The sequence below is a fragment of the Nannospalax galili genome, unplaced genomic scaffold (assembly GCF_000622305.1).
Source record: "Nannospalax galili isolate Female #2095 unplaced genomic scaffold, S.galili_v1.0 scaffold970, whole genome shotgun sequence".
Lineage (NCBI taxonomy): Eukaryota > Metazoa > Chordata > Mammalia > Rodentia > Spalacidae > Nannospalax > Nannospalax galili.
Genome location: NW_008328699.1, coordinates 867,252 through 887,828, shown reverse-complemented (window position 1 = coordinate 887,828; position 20,577 = coordinate 867,252). Strand labels below are relative to the sequence as shown.

Below are 20,577 nucleotides of genomic sequence, written 5' to 3'. Positions count from 1 at the left end.
TAATATATCACCCTCATACATACACATACACAAAATATGTAAAATATTTTAAAATCATTAAGTGAATTTTGTCTAGAGATTAGGAATTTTCAGCAATTTCTGAAATGGCCCTAAACATAATTCTTCCATTTTTTTTCACTAAGCATTTATGGGACGTGGCATCCACAGCCTTGACAATTAATTCTGAAGATGTGTGACATTCTGTACTATCAACTATTCAGTGAAGGGTTCTCTTTAAAAATTTCTTAAAATTTATTTTTATTTTCTGTGAATGTTTTGCTTACATGCATTAGTGTGCCCTTGAGTGTAACATCCACGGAGGCCAGAGGAGGGCATCAGAGCCCCTGGAACTGAAGTTACAGACGGTTGTTAAAGGACATGTGGGTGCTGGGAACCGAACCTGTGTTCTCTGCTTTAGTAAGAGACCCTGCTTCAATATATGCAATGGAGGGGTTGGAGAGATGGCTCAATGATTAAGAGCACTGGCTGTTCTTGCAGAAGATCTGGGTTCAAATCCCAGCACCCACATGGCAGCTATCAACTGTTAACTCCAGTTTCAGGGGATCCAATGACCTCTTCTGTCCTCTGTGGGCATTGCACGACATGGGTGCACTTATATGCATGCAGGCAATACACACATACACAGAAAATAAAAATAATATGAAATATTTAAAAAATATATATATATATAATATATATACATGCACAGTGGAGACAATATCAATCTCTGGCTTCCACATGCAAGTGTACCCCCACCCTAGTACCTGTGTGCCTATGCACATGTGACTACACATATACATACACTACTGTTTTTTTGAGACAGAGCTTTTATACCCCAAGGTGGCCTTGAACTTTCTGATCCTCCAGTACTCCAAGCTTCTATCCCCCGACCTCCCAGTGCCACAATTACAGGGATTATAAGCCTTTGACACCATTTTCAGTTTATTACTAAACTGTTTAAAATGACTTTGGCTCAGGTGACTGAATCCAGGGCCTAGCGCATTCTATCACTGAGCTATGCCCCCAGCCAGCCTGGTTTAAAATAACTGCACTTGGCTGCAGGATTAAAGGGATAACTTTCAGGTTGGTTTAACTCACCTGTCTCCCACAGCCACCAGATGGGCCTGTGTTCACGACCACACACACAGGCCTGGGCTGCAAGAAGCTCAGGAACCGCACTGCCCAGGTGACAGAAGATGCTCAGGGATTTGGAAAGCCTACTACTTCTAGTCAGTGGTTGTCTGACTCCCGTGCCCGTCTCCTCCTCCCCTTCCCACACTTGGGCTGGGGCGTTTTCCGTATTCTGAGCCCGCCACGCCCAGCTCTCAACAGCTCCTCATCCCTCTTTCCCCTGGCCTCCCTGCCTCGGGCCCCTCTTTTTAAATTTTTTTTTTTTTTTTTTTTTTGGTCTTTTGGAGACAGGGTCTCCCTGCAGCACCAGCTGTCCTGGAACTCACTATGTAGAGCAGGCTGGCCTTGAACTCACAGAGATCCGCCTACCTGTGCTGGGATTAAAGGCGTGCGCAACCACGCACGGCTGATGTTTGTTTTTTGAGACAGGGTCTACCTGTAGCCCCAGCGGACCTGGAACTCGCTACATAGACCAGGCTGACCCTTCTCCCACAGCGATCCGTCTGCCTCTGCCTCCGAGTGCTGGCATTAAAGCAACCGGGCCTAGGACCCTCTTTTCTCCGCGCCCACGGGCCTAATCCGGTTCTAGAACGGATTCCCCAGGTTCCCGCCGAAACCCTGACCCCGCCCCTGGGCCGAGGCTCCGCCCCTCCGCGCCTTATTGAGCGACAAGCGTCTATGATTGGCCGGAGCTGACGACCCCGTTTCTCCGCGGCTTTCCGGAAGGCAGCGGACCCGGAAGTGGTTGCGGAGACGGTGGCCGCGTGGACTCACCCGGTCGCGTTTGGCTGCCTACGAGATGACCAAAGTCAAGGCGGATCCGAACGGGGCGGAGGCGGCGGAGGCGACCGGCGGGGAGCGCACGTATCAGGAGCTGCTGGTGAACCTCAACCCCATCGCGCAGCCGCTGGCCTCCCGCCGCCTCACGCGCAAGCTCTACAAGTGCATCAAGAAAGGTGCGGCGGGGTCTGCGGGGGGCGGGCCAGGGTTCACGCTATAGGCGCGTGCAGTTCATAGCAGTTAGGAATGCGTGTGACTGAATGCCTTGACCATGAAAACAATAAAAGCGAGGCGTGGGGGACTCACTCTTGTCTTTGCAGCCGTGAAGCAGAAACAGATTCGGCGCGGGGTGAAGGAGGTTCAGAAATTTGTCAACAAGGGCGAGAAAGGGTAAGAACCCGCTTTTCGCTGGATTTAGAAGTTGTTTTGAACCTTGGACCGTGTGTATGCTAAGCAAGCACCCTACTGCTGAGCCCTATGTCCCCACCTCATGGATTTTGCATTTTGCTTTTTTTTTTTTTTCGGTCTTTTTGAGACAGGGTCTCCCTGTAGTTCCAGCTGTCCTGGAACTCACTTTGTAGACCAGGCTGGCCTTGAATTTCCAGAGATTCCCCCTGCCTCTGCCTCCCGGTTGCTGGGATTAAAGGCGTGCGCCACCACGCCCGGCCGCATTTTGCATTTTTAGTTAGTTACGAGGGAATCCCACCTACCTAGGTACCCGGTGAAGGTGAAGTTGACTCTGATCAGCCCTGTAACAGGCAAGTCAGTAAACTCCCTCCAGTATGATACCCCCACGCCACTTATAGGAACCGCGTGAGGAAAGGGAAGTATAGAACTGGACCACTTAGGTACTTTTTCAGGCTTCAGGCCCGGGAGCTGTGAGGACACAGTGACCTTTACCCAAGCAAGCCAGAGAGGAATGGGGGGAGGGGAGAAAGAGAAGGTGGGGGTGAGGGCTAGCCTGGAGGACAGAGCAAGTTTCAGGCCAGCCCAGGCTCTAAGGCCCAGTCTCGACAAAACAAGGGAGAGCATGAGCTTGATTGGGAGGATGGAGGTCCTGCCCGACAGGACAGAGGGTAATGGTCAAGACTCATGGAGGTTTAGTTTGTTTTCAGAACTTTGGAAGGCCATTGAGGGTTAAAGCTGGAAAGTGATACTGAGGAAAAGATTGAGAAAGGTAAGAGTAGGTCTGGGAAGATTGTCTAGGATGCTGTTGTAGTCCGAGGGGGGTGAGGAAAACCAAGTTTGTGTGAAATGACTGCAAATTTGATTTTAGACTTTTTAAATATTTCAAATGATTCTTTTATTACATTTATTTGTGTATGTGTGAGCCCTGATACAAGTGTGGAGGTCAGTGGACAACTCCACCATGTTTAACTTTTGAAATGCCCTGAAAACATGCTCCCCGTGGCTAGGCTTAACTCATACAAGCAGGTGGCTGTGTTTGGCAGGGCAATCTGGAGAGAACAGGTCTCAAAATGACAGCTGGCTGCTGATACCATGGCTGTGGGTCAGCTCAGCGAAGGAGAAGGTACTGACAGGAGAGGGTACCAGAGGACCAGGTGGTGAGGACACTAGGTTCCAGGCTGCTACAGGCAAAGCCACCTGCCCAGGACCAGGCGGGAAGGAAGGGTATGGAAAGCTGGACTCTGAACCAAGGGCTCTTGCATCTGCTTGCCACTCCACCCTTAGAGACCGCTCTTCCTTCTTGGGCCCGATAGATCGACAGCTTACAACCTCAGCTTGGGCCAGAATAGGTTCAAGACCCTTGTGTCCCCTTGCTACACTCTGCTGCTTTGTTGTCTGTCCCCACCAGAGCACGTATTACAAAAGTAGCCTGTTTCTGACAACCAATGCTTAGGTAGCACTCTGATCCTCTCAGCCTTATTCTGCCCCTGCCATTCTGTGAGCCCCCCTGTAACGTAATGCTCAAGCTTCTGTTCAAGAGTCACCTCCTAGTCAGAACCTGACTCCAAGGAGAACTGAGTGCCTATGCCTCTGCACTCCTCCCAGGCCTCCTCTCAGCACTGCCGTTTGTCACGTTTGGTAGCATTTACATGCTGTCAAAGATCACCTCCCCAGAAGAATGCACTTGCCAAACATGACTTTGAAGTTGGCAGGCTGGCATTCATAACACTGCGGTTCGTGAGGGCGGGGCATCTCTGTGCCCTCACAGCTCAGCTCAGAGGTGGCAGTGAGGATTGAAAGGAAAGGAGGGAGCAGAGTAGACATGACGGTGGTTTCTCCTTGCAGGATCATGGTTTTGGCAGGAGACACGTTGCCGATCGAGGTGTACTGCCATCTTCCAGTTATGTGCGAGGACCGGAACTTGCCCTATGTGTATATCCCCTCGAAGACGGTGAGGAGCCCACGTGCCCTACCCCCATCTGGGCCAAGCCTAGGGAGGCTGAGGCAGTAACACGTGGTAGGACCAGGTCTGGCAGCTTCTTGGCTCCACTGTGGATCAGCCCATCACTGTACTAGAATTTGAGATGTTTAGGCTGAACCCAAATGCCTGGGCTCAGGTGACCCTCCTTCAGCCTCCCTGTGTAGCTGGGACTAAAGAGAACGTCACATTGGTTGGCAGGTTTTCTCATCAGGTGGGAATCTTCTGTGTACTGAGACCAGAAGCTGCACACTTGAGCATGCTTTGTAAACTTTCAGGTGCTGGTTACATCATGCTCTCCTGTTGGGTAGCTTCATGCCTAGGTGTTTTACAGACCTGTAGCCCACCTTATCCTTATACAACAGGGACTTGGAGGGCAGAGGCTCTGCCCTGCATGAGGGGATGTCCTCCAGGCAGGAGCCCCAAGGGATATAGGCTCAGGGTTGGCGGATCAAAGTTTGAAAGCTGGCTTCAGTTTAAGTGACAGCAACCAGTTAGTTTTTAAAATGCAACGTGTACTAATGGCATGCAGCTGTGGGCCAGAGCAGGCTGGTGGGTCGCTGTGATTCCTCCTAGTGTCTGTGTGGCCTGCTTTCCCAACAGTTCTTTCCTTCTGTGTAGGACTTGGGTGCGGCTGCAGGTTCCAAGCGTCCCACCTGTGTGATCATGGTGAAACCCCATGAGGAGTACCAGGAGGCCTATGACGAGTGCCTGGAGGAGGTGCAAGCCCTGCCACCACCTTTGTGAGAGGCTTCGGCTGCACTTTGGCACCTGTTCCTGGAGCTGCTGGCAGCTGCCCACCCTCACAGCGTCTCCCTGACTTTCTGAGGCATGGATTCTTCCCAGGCACTTCAGCAGCTATTCTTGGAGGTGGAACCAGCATCTTTTCCCTCAGTGCCATTTCCTGTTGAGCTTAAATGAAGACAGTTCCAAGACTGTGGGGTAGAAGTAAATGCTAAGGGAAAATGCGGTGTGTCTGTGATGTTTTTAAGCTGCAGCTGCTGGTGCAACCAAGGATCTGGCAGGCAGGAGCGGAAGCAGCCCTTCTCAGAACGCTGAGGGAGTGTATCTTGCAAATGGTAGCCCTGGCCATGGCTCAGCTTCCAGCCAAGCACTGATTCCACAGCCCACTGCATCTTCACCTCCTACTTCCAGGACAGGCCCAGTCTTTGAGATGAGGCAGCAGGACACCCCCCCCCCCCCAGCCAAAGAAACCTGTGGTCTGTTCGAGGGGCTCTCCCATCCCTCTTTTCTTTTCCCTCCAGGAGCCTTACATATCTGACAATTGTAAATAGGGATATGGAGCCAAATAAAAAAACCCAGACCTCTTTTGTCAGCTGGCATATGTCCTGATAACTAAGCCCTTCAAACATGTTAGACTCGGGGCCCCATGCTATCAAAAGTCCCACACAGGACACGGACACAGCAACCAAGTTCAAGCCCCCTGGAATAATCTGAGGTGAATTTGGGCCTGAAGTTCTAGAACTGGTTAACACCGGGCATGGTGGCACATGACTTTAATCCCAACACTGATGTGTGAGTTCAGGTCAGCTAGGGCTACAGCAAGGACTGGTTGAAACTCCAAACTTTGCTTTTTCTGTGTACCTACACAGCTTTCTGATAAGATTTTATATGTGTACACAGGAAAGCACCATGCCCAAGTCTGCCATCTCCCAAGTTTTGCCTGAAACAGATGGTGCTGTGGCTGGTGCAGTTTTGTTAGCTGCTGCCAAGCTATGCCTAGCACCTGTGGTGGGCATGCATGACTGTCGGTGAAGCTCAAGCCTGGCCAGAAATAAAAAGGGCTGTGGATATATTTGCTCAAAGTTATAAAACCGCATTCAGCTTTCATTGGAGAATTTACAGTGGAGAATGGATATGTACAGTGAGGCTGTTCAGCAGGGGAGGTGGGCCACAACCAGATGCCCCTGGCTCAAGGCAAGAGTGGAAAGATGTCAGCTTCTGATGGCCAAGGTCTTTGCTGCTCTTGCCAGTTGCTAAGTCAAAGGCAAATGTAAACAGGCTGAGCCAGAGACCAGTACCTCCCCTTCCTGACAGCCAAGGAGGCAGGCAGGTTTCACCTTCCTTGGCCTCAGGCCCCTCAGTAGTACTGAGCTGAAGGGCATCACAATCCACAAAGCCAGTCCCTCCACCAAGACAGACTAAGGTCCATGGGAAAAACCCTTCCGGCAAAGTTCTTGGACTCAGAATATGATGCGTTTCCCATCTGCTGGGTTCTGCTCCATGGGACAGTAGGGACACTTCAGCCTGTAAGGGGATGCAAATCAAGAACATCTCAGGGCTTGATCAAGAGAGCCAGGCCAGAATGGAGCTGGGCAGGGGGAACTTACTTTCCTCCGTTTATGAGCTTGTTAAGTGCATCTCGGGAGATGACGTGGCCACAGATGAGCTTAATGGGAGGGTTGGAATCTGAGGTCTGCTGGCGCAGGATAGGGCATGCAAACACAGAGTGGTACCAGCACTTCATGCCAAGTTCAATCTCAATCTAGGAGGACAGCAAAGAGCTGAGTTTCACTTCCTGACCTGACTATGCTTCCCAGCACCTGCCACTGTGGCACCTCCCCTTGCCAGGCCTCACCGGTAGCTCATCCTTGTGACTCCAGACCCCGGTGCACTGCCTCTGCTCGATCACGGCTTTGATGTTCATCAGCACGGGCAGTGCCACACAGCCAGAGGCAAAGCTGCAAACAGATAGCAGGGGCTGGAGCAGCTGGAAGAACTGATGGACAGCAGACAAGAAGCAGGCCAGATTGTCCCAAAGGGGACCAAGAGGGACTCTAAAGTGGTGTGAGGTCAGTTTGGTGCTTGAGAGTCCCTTAGAGTGCTACTTTGTAGCTAAGCATGCCCAACTCTACATTCACACTAATGCACCCCCAAACTGGAAAGCCTCCAGGAAAGAAAACACCAGGCAGATAATGTGTTCATCCAACCAGTCCTTGATTAGGGAACAGTCGTCAGTTTGAAAGGGCCTCAGTCTGCTTGCAGTAGTTAACCTGCTTTGTTGTCAAAACAGACCTGTGTAAGTATGCCTGCAAAGATGTCTGTAAATGAAGGGGTCAGTTCTCAAGATGACTGGGGCAGCAGGGAGTCTACTGACTAAAACCCCAGGTTGTAAGTACCCTGGGTTATAAATACAGGGCAGCCCTGCCCAACAGATCCTGTGAAGCAGAGAAGTGGTGGCCTTTCTGGGAAATGCTGTTCTATGACCTGAGCCCACAGCAGCAGTGGAGGTGAGGGGTCGGTTCACTGTATTGAGGGGAAAGCATGGGATCCATAGCCATTCTAACATAGACGCTGACAGCTGTTCACTGTGGTGGAGTATGTGACTCAGGGGTAAGTCCAAATGCCCTCTGTTCCTATGAGAGCCTGGCAAGTTCGCTCGTAGTGAACCTCCATTTTCTCATCTGTTAAATGGGGTAACAGCTTCTACGTTGTGCCTGCTGTGATGTGAGCAAAGACGACTGCGCTACAGATTAAGCAGAAGCTCTAAACTCATGTCACTGGGTCACCAGGTCGCTCTGCAGGGAAGTGATGTCTGGGGTGAGGTGAGGGGTGGCTGCAGGGGCTCTTGATCACTAACAGGGTCTTGCAGTTACCCAGGAGGACCCTGTAGGAGAGGCTGTGCTTGTACTCTTAACTGTAAAACCAGGCACTATCTCAGGGTGACCTGTTTAGGTCTATGAAAGCAGCACTCCTGGTACATGGCAGGGCCCCTACCTGCCCTCCCCACAACCCCCCGTGCTACCCTCCCAAGGCTGAGTACCTGACACTGAGGGGGGACTCCACTGAAAGCCCCAGTAGGGAACATGCGTCCCGAGTAAAGGTCTCACAGATCTCCGCCCAGTGGCTGTTGTCCAAGAGGTGGCAGTAGGGTGACTTCTCCAAGCCCAGCCGCAAGTACACCAGGCTGCCCATCATCACCTGGATCTCTACAAGGCAATGGGATGGCAGCTCAGGGAACAGAAGAGTCTCTGACCCCTCCCTCAGTTGGCACAGAACTGCAGAGCACAGTGCTGTAAGCCCCTGACCAGACAGGGCAGGACTGGGATGCCTGCAGCCAGCATGAGGACCTCCAGGCTGCAGACAGGCGAGGACTTTCCTGGTCTCCAGCTTTCCAACTGCATCACGAGCAAGTCTTTGCTTAACACAAAGTGTCTCTGTTCACCAGCCCTAACTAATCTCCATTTTTTAAATTTATTATTTTTATTCAATGTGTATGCGTGTATTGCCTGCTTGTAGATAAGTGCACCCATGTCATGCAATGCCCGCAGAGGACAGAAGAGGCTATTGGATCCCCTGGGACTGGAGTTACAGACAGTTGTTAGCTGCCATGTGAGTGCTGGGATTCGAACCCCGGTCTTCTGCAAGAACAACCAGTGTTCTTAACTGCTGAGCCATCTCTCCAGCCCCACTAATCTCCCTTTTTATCAGCAGATCGAAGTTTGACGCTTTCAGGAGACAGGAGTATTCAACTAAAACATACAAACTTGTTACTCGAGCAGTGGGGGCAGTGGGAGGGTACAGCTCTGGTAGAACACTTCTCTACCACTGAAGTTCTGGCATCATCCCAAATACCACAAAAAATCACTGCTTGACCAGACACTGTATGGTCACAGAGACTGGCCACCTAAAAGGTTCAGACATTGGCTGGAGCCTAGCACAGCATCCCAGAACCCTGGGTGCTTACCTCTCTGGTGTAGCCTAGCAAAGGGCTGGAAGTGCCGGGCGTAGCTGAGGGCCTCCAGCTGCTTCTCAGGGCCACCAGCCAGAAGGCGGATGAAGTGCAGCCTGTGTAGCTTGAACTCCAAGGAGCTGTTGAGCTCCAGCAGGCGCTGCCGGTGGGAAACAGCCCACCTGGGGAGAAAGGGCCCAGCAGCCCTGCGGTTGGCTGGTGGTAACTATAGAAAGACCCTGGTAGATCCCCAACCTAAGAGGGAACTAGGTGCTGGTGTGAGTCCCTAGGACAGGGCTGGAGGGGTGTCAAGCACATCTGGGTAAAATGGAGACCACAGGCAAGCCCTGTGCCCCGAGAGACTGGGGCGGTGTGGCCACCAGCCACCATGGCCCCCTTACTCCAGTGCAGGTCCCAGGTCTTGCTCATGCAGAGCTTCCAAGATTCGGTTCAACTCCAAGAAGGGCTGCTTAAAATCCACATCCACATTCAACGTCGATTCCTGGGGGAGATGGAGAGAGATCCTGTCACCGGAAGACTGCTCCCAAAATTCCCATAAAATTGCATCTGCCAAAACCTGGCTAGATAGGGGCAGGGTTTGCCAGAGGAGTGGTGGTCTCCGGCCAGGAACTTGGGCCCTGTCTTTCCATTTCCACCCTGGAGAGGTTAAAGGTGGCAAGCTGGTCTCCCAGAGTGCAGACCCCTCCCACCACTGCAGACAGTTCCTAGGCCTGGCACTGAAGAGCCTCGTGAGAAAATTACTTTCATTCTGCCTAATTACATTAAGGCGAAGTCGCCTACTTCTATTGCCAGTGTGTTTAGCACCTAACAAGTGCTATTTGTCATTTCACTAATTCCCTTAATAAAAAAAGGATAGCGAACCTTGGCTCGGCACCCTGGCAGGCAACCAACTCTAACTAGAAATCAGTAACTTTGCTTTTCATCCCAAATATATTTAGAGCTATCTTCTGTTTTGTGGCAGGGGGCCAATTTCCTTTCTAAAATAAATGTCTGTAAAGAACAGTGGTGATCAGGCATGGGATGGGGCACACTCCTGCAATCCCAGCACTTGGGAGGTGAAGGCAGGACAAGTTGGAAGCCAGCCTGGGCTGTACAGCTAGCTAAACTTTATCTGAAAAAAAAAAAAAAAAAAAAGACTAGAGAGATGGCCCAGCAGTTAGGAGCACTTGCTGCTCTTATAGAGGACCCAGGTTAAGTTCCCAGTACCTACATATTGACTCACAACAATCTACAACTCCAGTTCTAAGGGATCCACACACAAAAAATTAAAAGGGCTGGAGAGATGGCTCAGAGGTTAAGAACACTGGTTGTTCTTGCAGAAGACCCGGGTTCGAATCCCAGCACCCACATGGCAGCTAACTACTGTCCATAACTCCAGTCCCAGGGGATCCAACAGCCTCTTCTGACCTCCGTGGGCATTGCACAACATGGGTGCACTTTACCTACATGCAGGCAATACACGCATACATATAAAATTAAAAAATAAATAAAATTAACCAACAAGAAAACAAAACTAGTAAAGAATATTAAACAAAACAAAAAATACCAAACTGGGTATGATAGTGTATGCCTTTAACCCCAGCACCCAGGAGACAGAGGTAGGTGGATCTCTCTGAGATCGAGGCCAGCTTCATCTACACAGGCATCTATAGGCCGGCTGGAGTTATAGGAAGACCTTGTCTTAAACAACAAAAAACCCCAGAAAAGGCAGTGTGCCCCTGGGCCGTTACCTGGCATAGCTCCTCAGCCACACTGAGCATGCCCTGCTGGTACAGGTGCTCCACAATGGCCATCTGCAGAATCTGCTGCTGTTTCTCACGAGAATCCCACACGGCGTCCGAGACAACACCACAGATCTCAGAGTCAAAGTTCTGAAGGGGAGAGAAGGCCTGTGACTCCAGCTCCCACCTGTACCCTGTTAAGCCCATACATACCAGCTCTGGAGCATCCCCATCCCTAGACCTCGGGCCACCTCTATACTTACCCTGTCGATGGCTTTGCCCACTCGAGACACACTACTGTGAATGTCCTTATGATCTGAAGCCAGTTTCTGGACTGTATCTTTGATCTTCCGGCAGCACTGGGACATCACAAGGGAAAGGGTGGCTGAGAGAGGGGTCCCCTGGAGAGCTGCGGAGACAGTGGGCTGAGCCAGGTTGCAGGAGGCAGATCCTGGGCACCTGCTTCTCAGCAGATCCTGCTTCTAGGCTCTGTGCCAGCCTGGAGGACACAAGGCAGCCTACATGCCAGAGTGAAACGCTGAGCTTCCAGTCCACGGCCAGCCACTTTCTAACTGTAGGACTTGCAACTGGCCAAGTGCGACAAGTCAGTACCTTCTTACTTCCTCAGCTATAAATTCTAGGTTGCTGGGAAGTGACGATTTGGCAATTGTGAGCTTCATTTTCTTCTGTGAATTGACTGTACTACACAGATTTCCTTCCTTCCTTCTTTCCTCCCTTCCAGACCAGGTGTCCCTATAGCCCCAGCTGGCCTGGTACTCCCTATGTAGACCAGGTTGGCCTCAGTCTCACAAAGAACTGCCTGATTCTGCTTTCCAAGTGCTGGTCAAAGGCATGCACCGCCAGGCCTGGTTTCAGATTTCTTTATATTTAACAGTAAAGTTAAACTCAGTTACTATATAACCCAGTAATTCCATTTCTAGGAGAAATGAAAACGGATGTCCACACAAACCCTGTGGGTTTTTTGTTTAAAAGGTTTATTTTATTTTTAATTATGTATATATGGGGGGGGTATGTGCACATGTGAGTTCAGGTGTCTGTAAAGTCCAGAAGAGGGCATCAGACCTCCAGGCACTGGAGTAACAGACAGTTGTGAGCCACCCAATGTGGATGCTGGGAACTGAACTCAGGTAACTGCTGCACCATCTCTCCAGCACTTCATCCACAAAACTTCGTATATTAATATTCTTCTTAGCATTATTCATAATAGCTAAAAGGTAGAAACAACCCAAATGTCCACTAAGCAATAGAGACAAAATGTGGTAATACATACAATAGGATGTTAATCAGTCATAAAAAGGTGTGCAGTACTGACTGTGGTACTACTGCGGGCCACAGTAGGGATAGAGCATGGAAACATTTTAACAGAAAAAGGGAAAAAAATTAGAAAAGCAAATTGAAAACAAAATGGTAATATTAACAGTAATTCTGGATAAATTGTTTCTGAGGACTGGAAAGACGGCTCAGGGATTAAGATCAAGGTGCTCTTGCAAAAGACCCACGTTCAGTTCCTAGCACCCACATCAAGTGTCTTACAATAGCCTGTAACTCTAGCTCCAAAGGATCTGTCACCTTCTTCTGAACTCCATGGGCACTGCACTCATGTACACATACCCACACACAGACACACATACACACTAATTAAAAAATAGTAAAAATAAATCTTTAAGAAAATAATTTCTGTTGGGCTTTCTGAATGAATTGAGGATGCCATTTTCCCCTTTGAGGAGGCCAAGGGATACATGATTAATGTCCTAACTACAGTCCCTCGGAGACCCCAATGCCCACTGCTCTTGGACTACCCACCTCCCCATGGCAGCCACGCACCTGCACTGGCCAGCTCAGCCCGCAGCTGGCCCACGTAGTGCAGCAGCTCCTCCAGGCTCTGCTCACAGTGCTGCCCATAGGTCAGGAACTTGTGCAGGACCTTGTCCAGTTCCCTCTCCACACACGCGCACTGCTCCATGATGATGCCTGCCTGGGGAAGTAAGCTGGGTCAGGCCTCATCTAGACAAGGGGGGCTCCCCACATCATTTCTTCAGATCCCTCTCGGCCTTCCCACATAATGTATCAATAGGCAGAAATTCCCTACTAAACAAAGCGCTTCCCACCCACCACAGCTGCTGTGTCCAGTGGAGGACCCAGGATGGCATAAGGAGAGGGTTGTTTGGGATGATGGTGAGAAAATGACTGTTGTAAACCTGATGCCCTCCCTATTATCTCTTCATCTTTAGTTTGTTTTTTACAGACAGGGTCTCCCTGTAGCCCCAGCTGGCCTGGAACTCTTTATATAGACCAGTCTGGCCTAGAACTCACAGAGATCCACCTGCCTGCGTCTGTCTGCTGGGATTAAAGGCGTACACCACTATGCCCAGCATCTTTTTTTTAAAGGCAAGTACACGTGGAGGCCAACCTCAAGTGCTGTCCCCAGGAATGCTGTCCACTTCCTTTTAGACAGGGTTTCTCACTGGCCTGGAGCTCAACAATGAGCCCCAGGGGGTTCTCTTCCCTACCTCCCCAGGGCTGAGATTACAGGCGCGTGCCACCAGGCCCATTTCTACACGTGTTCTAGGGATCTAATTCAGGTCCTCGTGCTTATAAAGCAAATACTTGACTAAGACATCCTAAGTCCTCATTTCCCTTCTTTTTATTTATCTTTACATTTTTATTTTTATGTGTATTGAGTGTGCTGCCTGCATGTATTTAAGATGCACCCACAGGTACAATGCCCATGGAGGTCAGAAGAGGGTGTCAGATCCCCTGGAGCCATTAGGACGGTTGTTAGCCATCATGTGGGTACTGAGAACTGAACCCAAGTCCTCTGCAAGAGCAGCCAATGCTCTTAACCGCTGAGCCATCTCTCCAGCCCCTGCATTTCCCTTCTTAATTAGAAGAAAGAATAGGCCTCATAGGGCCCTAATAGGCTATATGATCAAACCACGTAGTGTCACACTGCATGCATTTTCATATACTCAGTATGGCTATCTTCTCTTCCAGTTAGAGAAGTGAGCTTTTTTTTAATTTTTATTTTTATTGAGACAGGGTCTTACTATGTAGACCAAGAGGGCCTGGAACTCAGAGATCCACCTGCCTCTGTGCCACCATGCCTGGCCTGGTTTCTCCTGTTTTATGGGGAGATACCATGAAGGCTGCTCCTGCATAGCTGTTATTTGGAATGCAGCTTAGGGAATAACTGCCAACCGTGCTCTCTGCTGGGCCGCCCCCACTGATCCCTAAAGACAGCCAGAACCCTTGCTCTCACAGTGCAGGCCACGAACATGCTGCAGCCTCCCCATGTGCCTTCTGGCTGCTGTAGGCTGCCGGCCCTGGCCTACCCTCCACTGGTACCTGCCCCTCGTGGCTCCCTTCACTCTCAGTCTGCACCCTCTGCCCGCCACACCAGAAGCTTCTCTGCTTCATTATGCCAGGAAGAGGAAGCTGGCTTTTTTCTTGGTGTGTATGAGGTGTGTTCATGTGTATGTGTGTGTGAATATGGGCACACATGTGCATACCTTGGCGCGAGTATGGAGGTCAGAGGGCACCCTTGGGTGTCAGTTCTCACTTTCTACCTTGTTTGAGACAGGATCTCTTTAACGTTCGCTGCTGCACATGGGCCAGCTGGCTTGCCAGCTTCCAGGGATTCTGTCTGCCTCCCATCTCACCATAGGATTACAGATGTCCACCACTTTACATGAGTTTTAGGGATTTGAATTCTGGTCCTGATGCTTGCAGAGCAAGGGGTTCGCCCACTGAGTCAGCTCCCCAACCCAAAGTTGACTTTTCTTATTCCACCTCCTTCCCACTGTGGCCTCTTCCTAAACCCTCTCCACTCTGCTTCCCTCCTTTTCAGAGTAGCCTACAACAGAGTGTACAGATAATCCTCAGGATTTGGCAACAAAGTTGATTTCCTTTCAAGAAAGGAAGAGGGCTGTGTTTCTCTAAACTAAAGGGGTCAATGTAGCCAGTTCACTCTCTCAGAGACTCTCACCAAGAAACATCACAAGAAGCCTCTGTTTCCAAGGTGACCATGGGGTCTTCACACTACCAGTCCCCTAGTCCTGCATGTACCACCTAGCCTGGCCTCCCCACCTCAGCCCCACTTGATAGCCAGTCTCCCTCTCAGATGGGGGACAAGTGACAGGGGAATGGCACTAGGCCTTGGAATATTTTCACACCTTGGCTGAGGCTATCATACGTACTAAAATTTGTGATCATAGTGTCCAGATGTCACATTCTCACCCAACCAAACTCTGGGAACTAGATAGAAGATAATGTGGGCAAAACATTAACAGGGAAACCCGTTTAAAAATGACATAGTCAGCTAGGCATGGTGGCACATGCCTTTAATCCCAGCATTCAGGAGGAAGAGGCAGGCGGATCTCTGTGGGGCTAGAGAGATGGCTCAGGGGTTAAGAACACTGGCTGTTCTTGCAGAAGACCCAGGTTCAAATCCCAGCACCCACATGGCAGCTAACAACTGTCTGTAACTCCAGTTCCAGGGGATCCGACAGCCTCTTCAGGTCCTCTGCAGACAGTGCACGACACGGGTGCACTTACCTACATGTAGGCAATACATGCATATACATAAAATAAAAATAAAAAAATATTAAAAATTATATAAGCCGGGCGTGGTGGAGCACACCTTTAATCCCAGCACTTGGGAGGCAGAGACAGGCAGATCTCTGTGAGTTCAAGACCAGCCTGGTCTACATAGTGAGTTCCAGGACAGCTGGGGCCATAGGGAGACCCTGTCTCAAAAAGACCAAAAAATAAATAAATAAATAAATAAAAAAGATATAATTATTTTGGTCATTACTAGCTAACATTTCCTGAAGGCTTGTTATGTGCCCAGCACTGTTCCAATGACTTCACACCCATTAACTGGTTCACTTAGTTCTCACAACACTATGAGATAGGTAGGGTTATTAGACCCACTTTGCAGCTGACAAAATGAGACGAGTAGAGATGAAACAAACAGCCCAGTGAGAACAGGAGGAAGAAGGCTGCCCGTCAGATCTGGGCTCAGGTCCTCCCCTTAAGTAGTCGTACAACAGAACCAATGAAAAAGGCCATTGTCCCACCAGAAAAGGACAGTGGCATGTCATCTGTGGTTGGGATTGAATGTACAGAGGCTAACAATGATGACAAGAGTCAGGAAATTAACCAGGGAGCCCCTGGGAACCCCCAGCCGGGGAAGACAGCAGGACAAAGAATGGTGTCTGGGAACCAGCATCACAATTTATCAAAGACAAGATGGCTCTGGACAGGATCTCACCAAGGGAAAAATGTCTGGCTCTGTCACATACCACTTCATATCAGGACCACTATCAGAGGGAAACCCAAGCCAGCAACCCAAAACGAGGGACTGGGCATGATGGTGCATGCCTTTAATCCCAGCACTCAGGAGGCAGAGGCATGAAGATCTCTGAGTTCAAGGCCAGCCTGGTCTACATAGTGAGTTCCAGGCCAGCTGGGGGCTACAGGGAGACCCTCCTTCAAAAAGACCAAAAATAAATAAAATATTAAGAAAAAGAAAAAAAGAAAAACAGAAATGTCCAGCCAGGCATGATAGCACACACCTTTATTCCCAGCACTAAGGCAGGTGGATCTCTGCGAGCTCAAGGCCAGGTGAAGTTACTCAATCGCTTTCTTCACAGGCTGTTCCTATGTGGAGTGCCCTCTGTACTTGGCTGCAAGGAGACTGGGAACCACAGTTTAAACATGGCTCCCCAAGAAGCCACCAAAGACCGCTCTGCCTTTGTGTTCTGTATTTTAGATTTCTGTGTCAGAGTGCAGTGCTCATGTGCCATGGCACACATCTTCCATCTTACTGGGGCGGGGTCTCTTGTTCATGGCAGGATGGCTCCCTGGAGCTTCCTGAAGAGTCTCCCATCTCCCCCCTCCCAGCTTTAGAAGTGCTGGGATTACAGATGCATACCACTGTGTTAGGCTTTTTATAAGAATTCTAGGGATCCAACTCCCGCTTTTATGCACTGAGACATCTTCCCAGCACCCCAGCCGCCTTTTTTGCTTCACAAACCTGGCCAGGGGGCTGGTCCCACACATCTTCCTGACTGCCTGTTCACATGTGTCTCCCCCACTGGACTATGAGCTAAGCAAAGCCTGGGGGCTGTTCTCATCCTCTCTTGCTGCAGGGTCCAGGTCAGAGCAGGGCTCAGTAAGCCTGTATTGATTAAACAGCACCTCCATCTCAAAAAAATCTCCAGCAAAGTTAGTCTGGTGGCACAGACCTGTAATCCTAGCTACTTGGGGAGGGTGAGACAGGAGGAATGCAAGTTCAAAGTCTGCTTGGGCTACAGAGTAAGCCTGGGCAACTCAGTGAAACCCTGAATCAAAATAATAAGGGAAGGGACGGAGAGGTGGCTTAGAGGTTAAGAGTACTGGCTGCTCTTGCACAGGACCTGGGTTTGGTTCTCAGGACCCATATGGCAGCTAACAACCAGCCTACCTCCATTTCCAGGGGATCTGATGCCCTCTTCTGACCTCCATGGGCATTGCACAACACAGGTGCACTTACATGCAGGCAGTACACCCATACATATAAAAAAATAATAAAAATAATATTAAGTAAAAAGAGGGTTGGGGATATAGCTAGGTGGTACAGTGCTGTGTGGCACACAGGATGTTCTGTGTTCAATTTCCAATACCACAAAATGCTACTACTACATAAATACATAAATAAAATCCCCACCAACTCAGGCATGGGGATTTTTGCTCCCAGTATTTAGCAACTTGAAATAGGGACTACTGGGACCACCATGAGAGGGGAAGTTAGTATAAACCACGGAATGCTGTCCCCACAGCCTGACACAGAATGCACTGCCTCTGTTGACCTAATTCTGCTTCTGCATGCACGTTCCTATCCCTTTTCCACCCTGCGTGTGTATCAGTCCTCTGCCAAAAAGCAACATATTCTGCTATTAGAGGAATAAAACCAAGGCTGGACCGGTGGTACAAGCCTGTAATCCGAGCAGTCTAGAGGCTAGGGCAGGAAGATCTTGAGTTCAAGAACAACCTCAGGCATACAGTGAGTTCCTGGCCTGGCTGGGCTACACAGTGAGACCTTGCCTCAAAAAGAAAACAAAACATTATGTGAACAAACTCCCTGACCTCATTTCAAACACTCTCCCCTTTCCGTTGCTGAGTATATCCAGTTTAATTCTGTCTCAGGGCCTTTGCATGCCCTCTGGCCTCTGCCAAGAACATGCTTTCCACATACACACCCACGTCTGGGGAAATGTTACTTTGACCTCAACACACGTCATCTTTTCAGAGATGGACCACGGGACCACAACATCTAATGCGGTACTCTATCCTCAAACAAGTCACAACCCTAGCTGAAGTTTCAAAGCACACTTTCCTTTTCGGCTAAAACTGGAAAAGTCCACCCTGAACCCTGGGGGGAGGCTGGGGGGGGCTGCCACGACTGGGACTTCACCTGCACTAATGTGCAAAAGACCGGCAAACCCCTCCACCTCCTCAAATGCCCAGCTGGCCCGGGTCCCATCGCCCGCAGCGGGTTACCTCCGACCCGGTCGGGTGGCACCGGAATGCGCGGTCGGGGTCTGGCGACTCCACCACCGCCTGGAGGTCGGGGCCGAAGCTTCGGCTGCTGCCGGCCGACTGCGGGGAGAACGGGCAAGGATGCGAGGGCTCGGGCAGTCGTGGGGCCGCACCCCGCGAGGCGCGCTCACCTCCGATCCCCCAGCTCCGGAGCCCGTAGGCGCTCGCCTAGCCCTGCAGCCGGGCCGGCTTCCGGCGCCGCTGTCATCGGAACCGGAAGGCGCGGCAGTTGCCCCTCGGGAGGGTCCGGGCTGGCCCATGTGCGGAGCGGCGGAGGTGGAGGGAGAGAAAAACAGTCCGCCACGCCCGCGGCTTTGCCCCGGGTGCAGAATGGAATCGCCCGCAGGAGCCAGGCGGCCGGCGCCTGCGCACTACCGGCACGCCGGCTTTCGGAGTCCGAGCCCGGGCGGATCAGAGTCGGAACCACTGGATTGCGGACCCGGGACCGGAAGTGCTGGTCTGCGCACTTGCCTAGCCTGCCGCCAGCCCTCTACCGCAAGCAATTTCTACAGCCTCTAATGCAAAGATTAGGCTGAGGCCGGCGGATCGCCGCCAGTTCCAGGCCAGCCTGACTACCAAGTGTGACGTGCATGGTGGTGCTCGCCTGTAATCCCAGCACTTGAGAAGAGGTGGAGGTAGATCAGTTCTGGGTCATCCTTGGCTACGTAGTGAGTTCGAGACCAGCTTGAGCTACTTGAGAACCTGTCTTTAAAGGAAAAATGGGCCGGGTGTGGTGACGCACGCCTTTAGTCCCAGCACTTGGGAGGCAGAGGCAGGAGGATTGCTGGGTGTTCGTCTTTCTGTCCCTACCTCTTGAGTACTGGGATTACAGGTGTGCACCTCCACACCTAGTTAGTGTTAGGGTTCCAAACAGCAGCAGCTTCCCCCCTCCCCAACAGGGACCTACAGACTTTGGAGCCGGAAAAAGGGAACTGAGCGCACGCCTTTAGTCCCAGCACTTGGGAGGCAGAGGCAGGAGGATTGCTGGGTGTTCGTCTTTCTGTCCCTACCTCTTGAGTACTGGGATTACAGGTGTGCACCTCCACACCTAGTTAGTGTTAGGGTTCCAAACAGCAGCAGCTTCCCCCCTCCCCAACAGGGACCTACAGACTTTGGAGCCGGAAAAAGGGAACTGAGCTAAGCACCTTGACCTTTGAAGTCAATTCTACCTGATAACCAGAGATTTTAGAAGTTGTTTATCACAACAGCTTTTCTCTTAAGAGGGAAAAAGTAAACACTTCCAGACCCTAATCCTACCTGCTTTTCCTGCTTCCCCCTCTCTGATTTCTCCCCCAAACATTCCCCCCTTCTACACCTTAAAGCCCCCATATATAAGTCCCAGCTCACAACCCGTGGGCTGACATCTTTCCCTTCCCTGACACCTTTCCCTTCCCCGACACCTTTCCCTTCCCTGACACTTTTCCCTTCCCTGACACCTTTCCGTTCCCTGACACCGTTCCCTTCGCTGACATCTTTCCCTTCCCTGACATCTTTCCCTTCCCGAGGGAAAGGTGCCCCGTGCGAAATAAAGCTGTATCCCGCTGAGAATTCCATCTGTGCCTCGGTGCCTCCTCCATCCGCTCTCTCCAACATTTTTACCTATCAGTTAGGACCCTCGTGCCTTCAGGGGAGTAGAGGAAAACCTGCCCTTCTCTCCCAGATCTCAAAGTAAAGGTGTGATCTCAGTTTTTTTTCCCTCTTTTTCAGGCATTTTCCTTTTCCTGCTGGTCTTCCTCCAGGCTATTCACTCCAGTTACCTTTCCCTCTTCCCTGGCTTCCCTGCCTCCTCCTCCACCTTGCACAATCTTGTTTTCTTTTTAGTACTTGCATAATTAAGTTCTGTTTTCATTACAGCCTTAGTTTGAAGTTAAGTGTTTATTTGTTGATTGAGTCTTAAGGTTCCTGTCTCCGCCTCTTTGCCAGTTAGGATAAAATCTCCATTGAGGCCAGGATTTTGTTCTGGTCATCCCTGCTGGAGCACAGTAGGCGCACAGAGATGCTGGCAGCTGACTGACACCCTCTGCTTACGAAAAAGGAAACTGGGGCTCACAACCTTTTGAAACAAAAAAAGTACAATCCAATGAAGAATGACAGAAACCAAGTGTGTCACAAAACCCATGCACAGTGACTAGGACAGCCACTGGTGGAAACAAAGGTTAAGTGATCTGATGTCATCTGCTTCAGGAACTAGAAGCCCAGCTTTGCTCACAAGTGGTGAGGCTGTCCAGAAAGGAAGTGGGGAA

The 20,577-nt window shown here is 50.6% G+C and overlaps 2 protein-coding genes across 4 annotated transcripts; one reads left to right on the top strand and one right to left on the bottom strand.

Annotated features, from left to right (window-relative positions):
• Window positions 1–1,855: 1,855 nt before the first annotated feature.
• Nhp2 (NHP2 ribonucleoprotein) lies at window positions 1,856–5,626 on the top strand. The gene is made up of 4 exons (XM_008828017.3): window positions 1,856–2,087; window positions 2,232–2,301; window positions 4,165–4,270; window positions 4,919–5,626. The coding sequence occupies exons 1-4, from the start codon at window positions 1,931–1,933 to the stop codon at window positions 5,042–5,044; spliced, it is 459 nt and encodes a 152-aa protein (XP_008826239.1). The 5' UTR covers window positions 1,856–1,930; the 3' UTR covers window positions 5,045–5,626.
• Window positions 5,627–5,799: 173 nt separating this feature from the next.
• Window positions 5,800–18,656, bottom strand: Rmnd5b (required for meiotic nuclear division 5 homolog B). 3 transcript variants are annotated; one of them, XM_008828005.3, is made up of 10 exons: window positions 18,466–18,656; window positions 12,578–12,728; window positions 10,996–11,141; window positions 10,742–10,882; window positions 9,392–9,492; window positions 9,006–9,172; window positions 8,082–8,247; window positions 6,897–6,999; window positions 6,649–6,803; window positions 5,800–6,565 (listed from the first exon to the last, which is right to left on the bottom strand). In XM_008828005.3, the coding sequence occupies exons 1-10, from the start codon at window positions 18,592–18,594 to the stop codon at window positions 6,502–6,504; spliced, it is 1,323 nt and encodes a 440-aa protein (XP_008826227.2). In that variant the 5' UTR covers window positions 18,595–18,656; the 3' UTR covers window positions 5,800–6,501. The 3 variants fall into 3 exon arrangements, with proteins under 3 accessions (XP_008826227.2, XP_029416762.1, XP_008826217.1); XM_029560902.1 differs by having other exon boundaries at window positions 12,578–12,724; window positions 18,296–18,580; XM_008827995.3 differs by having other exon boundaries at window positions 18,296–18,578.
• Window positions 18,657–20,577: the final 1,921 nt, after the last annotated feature.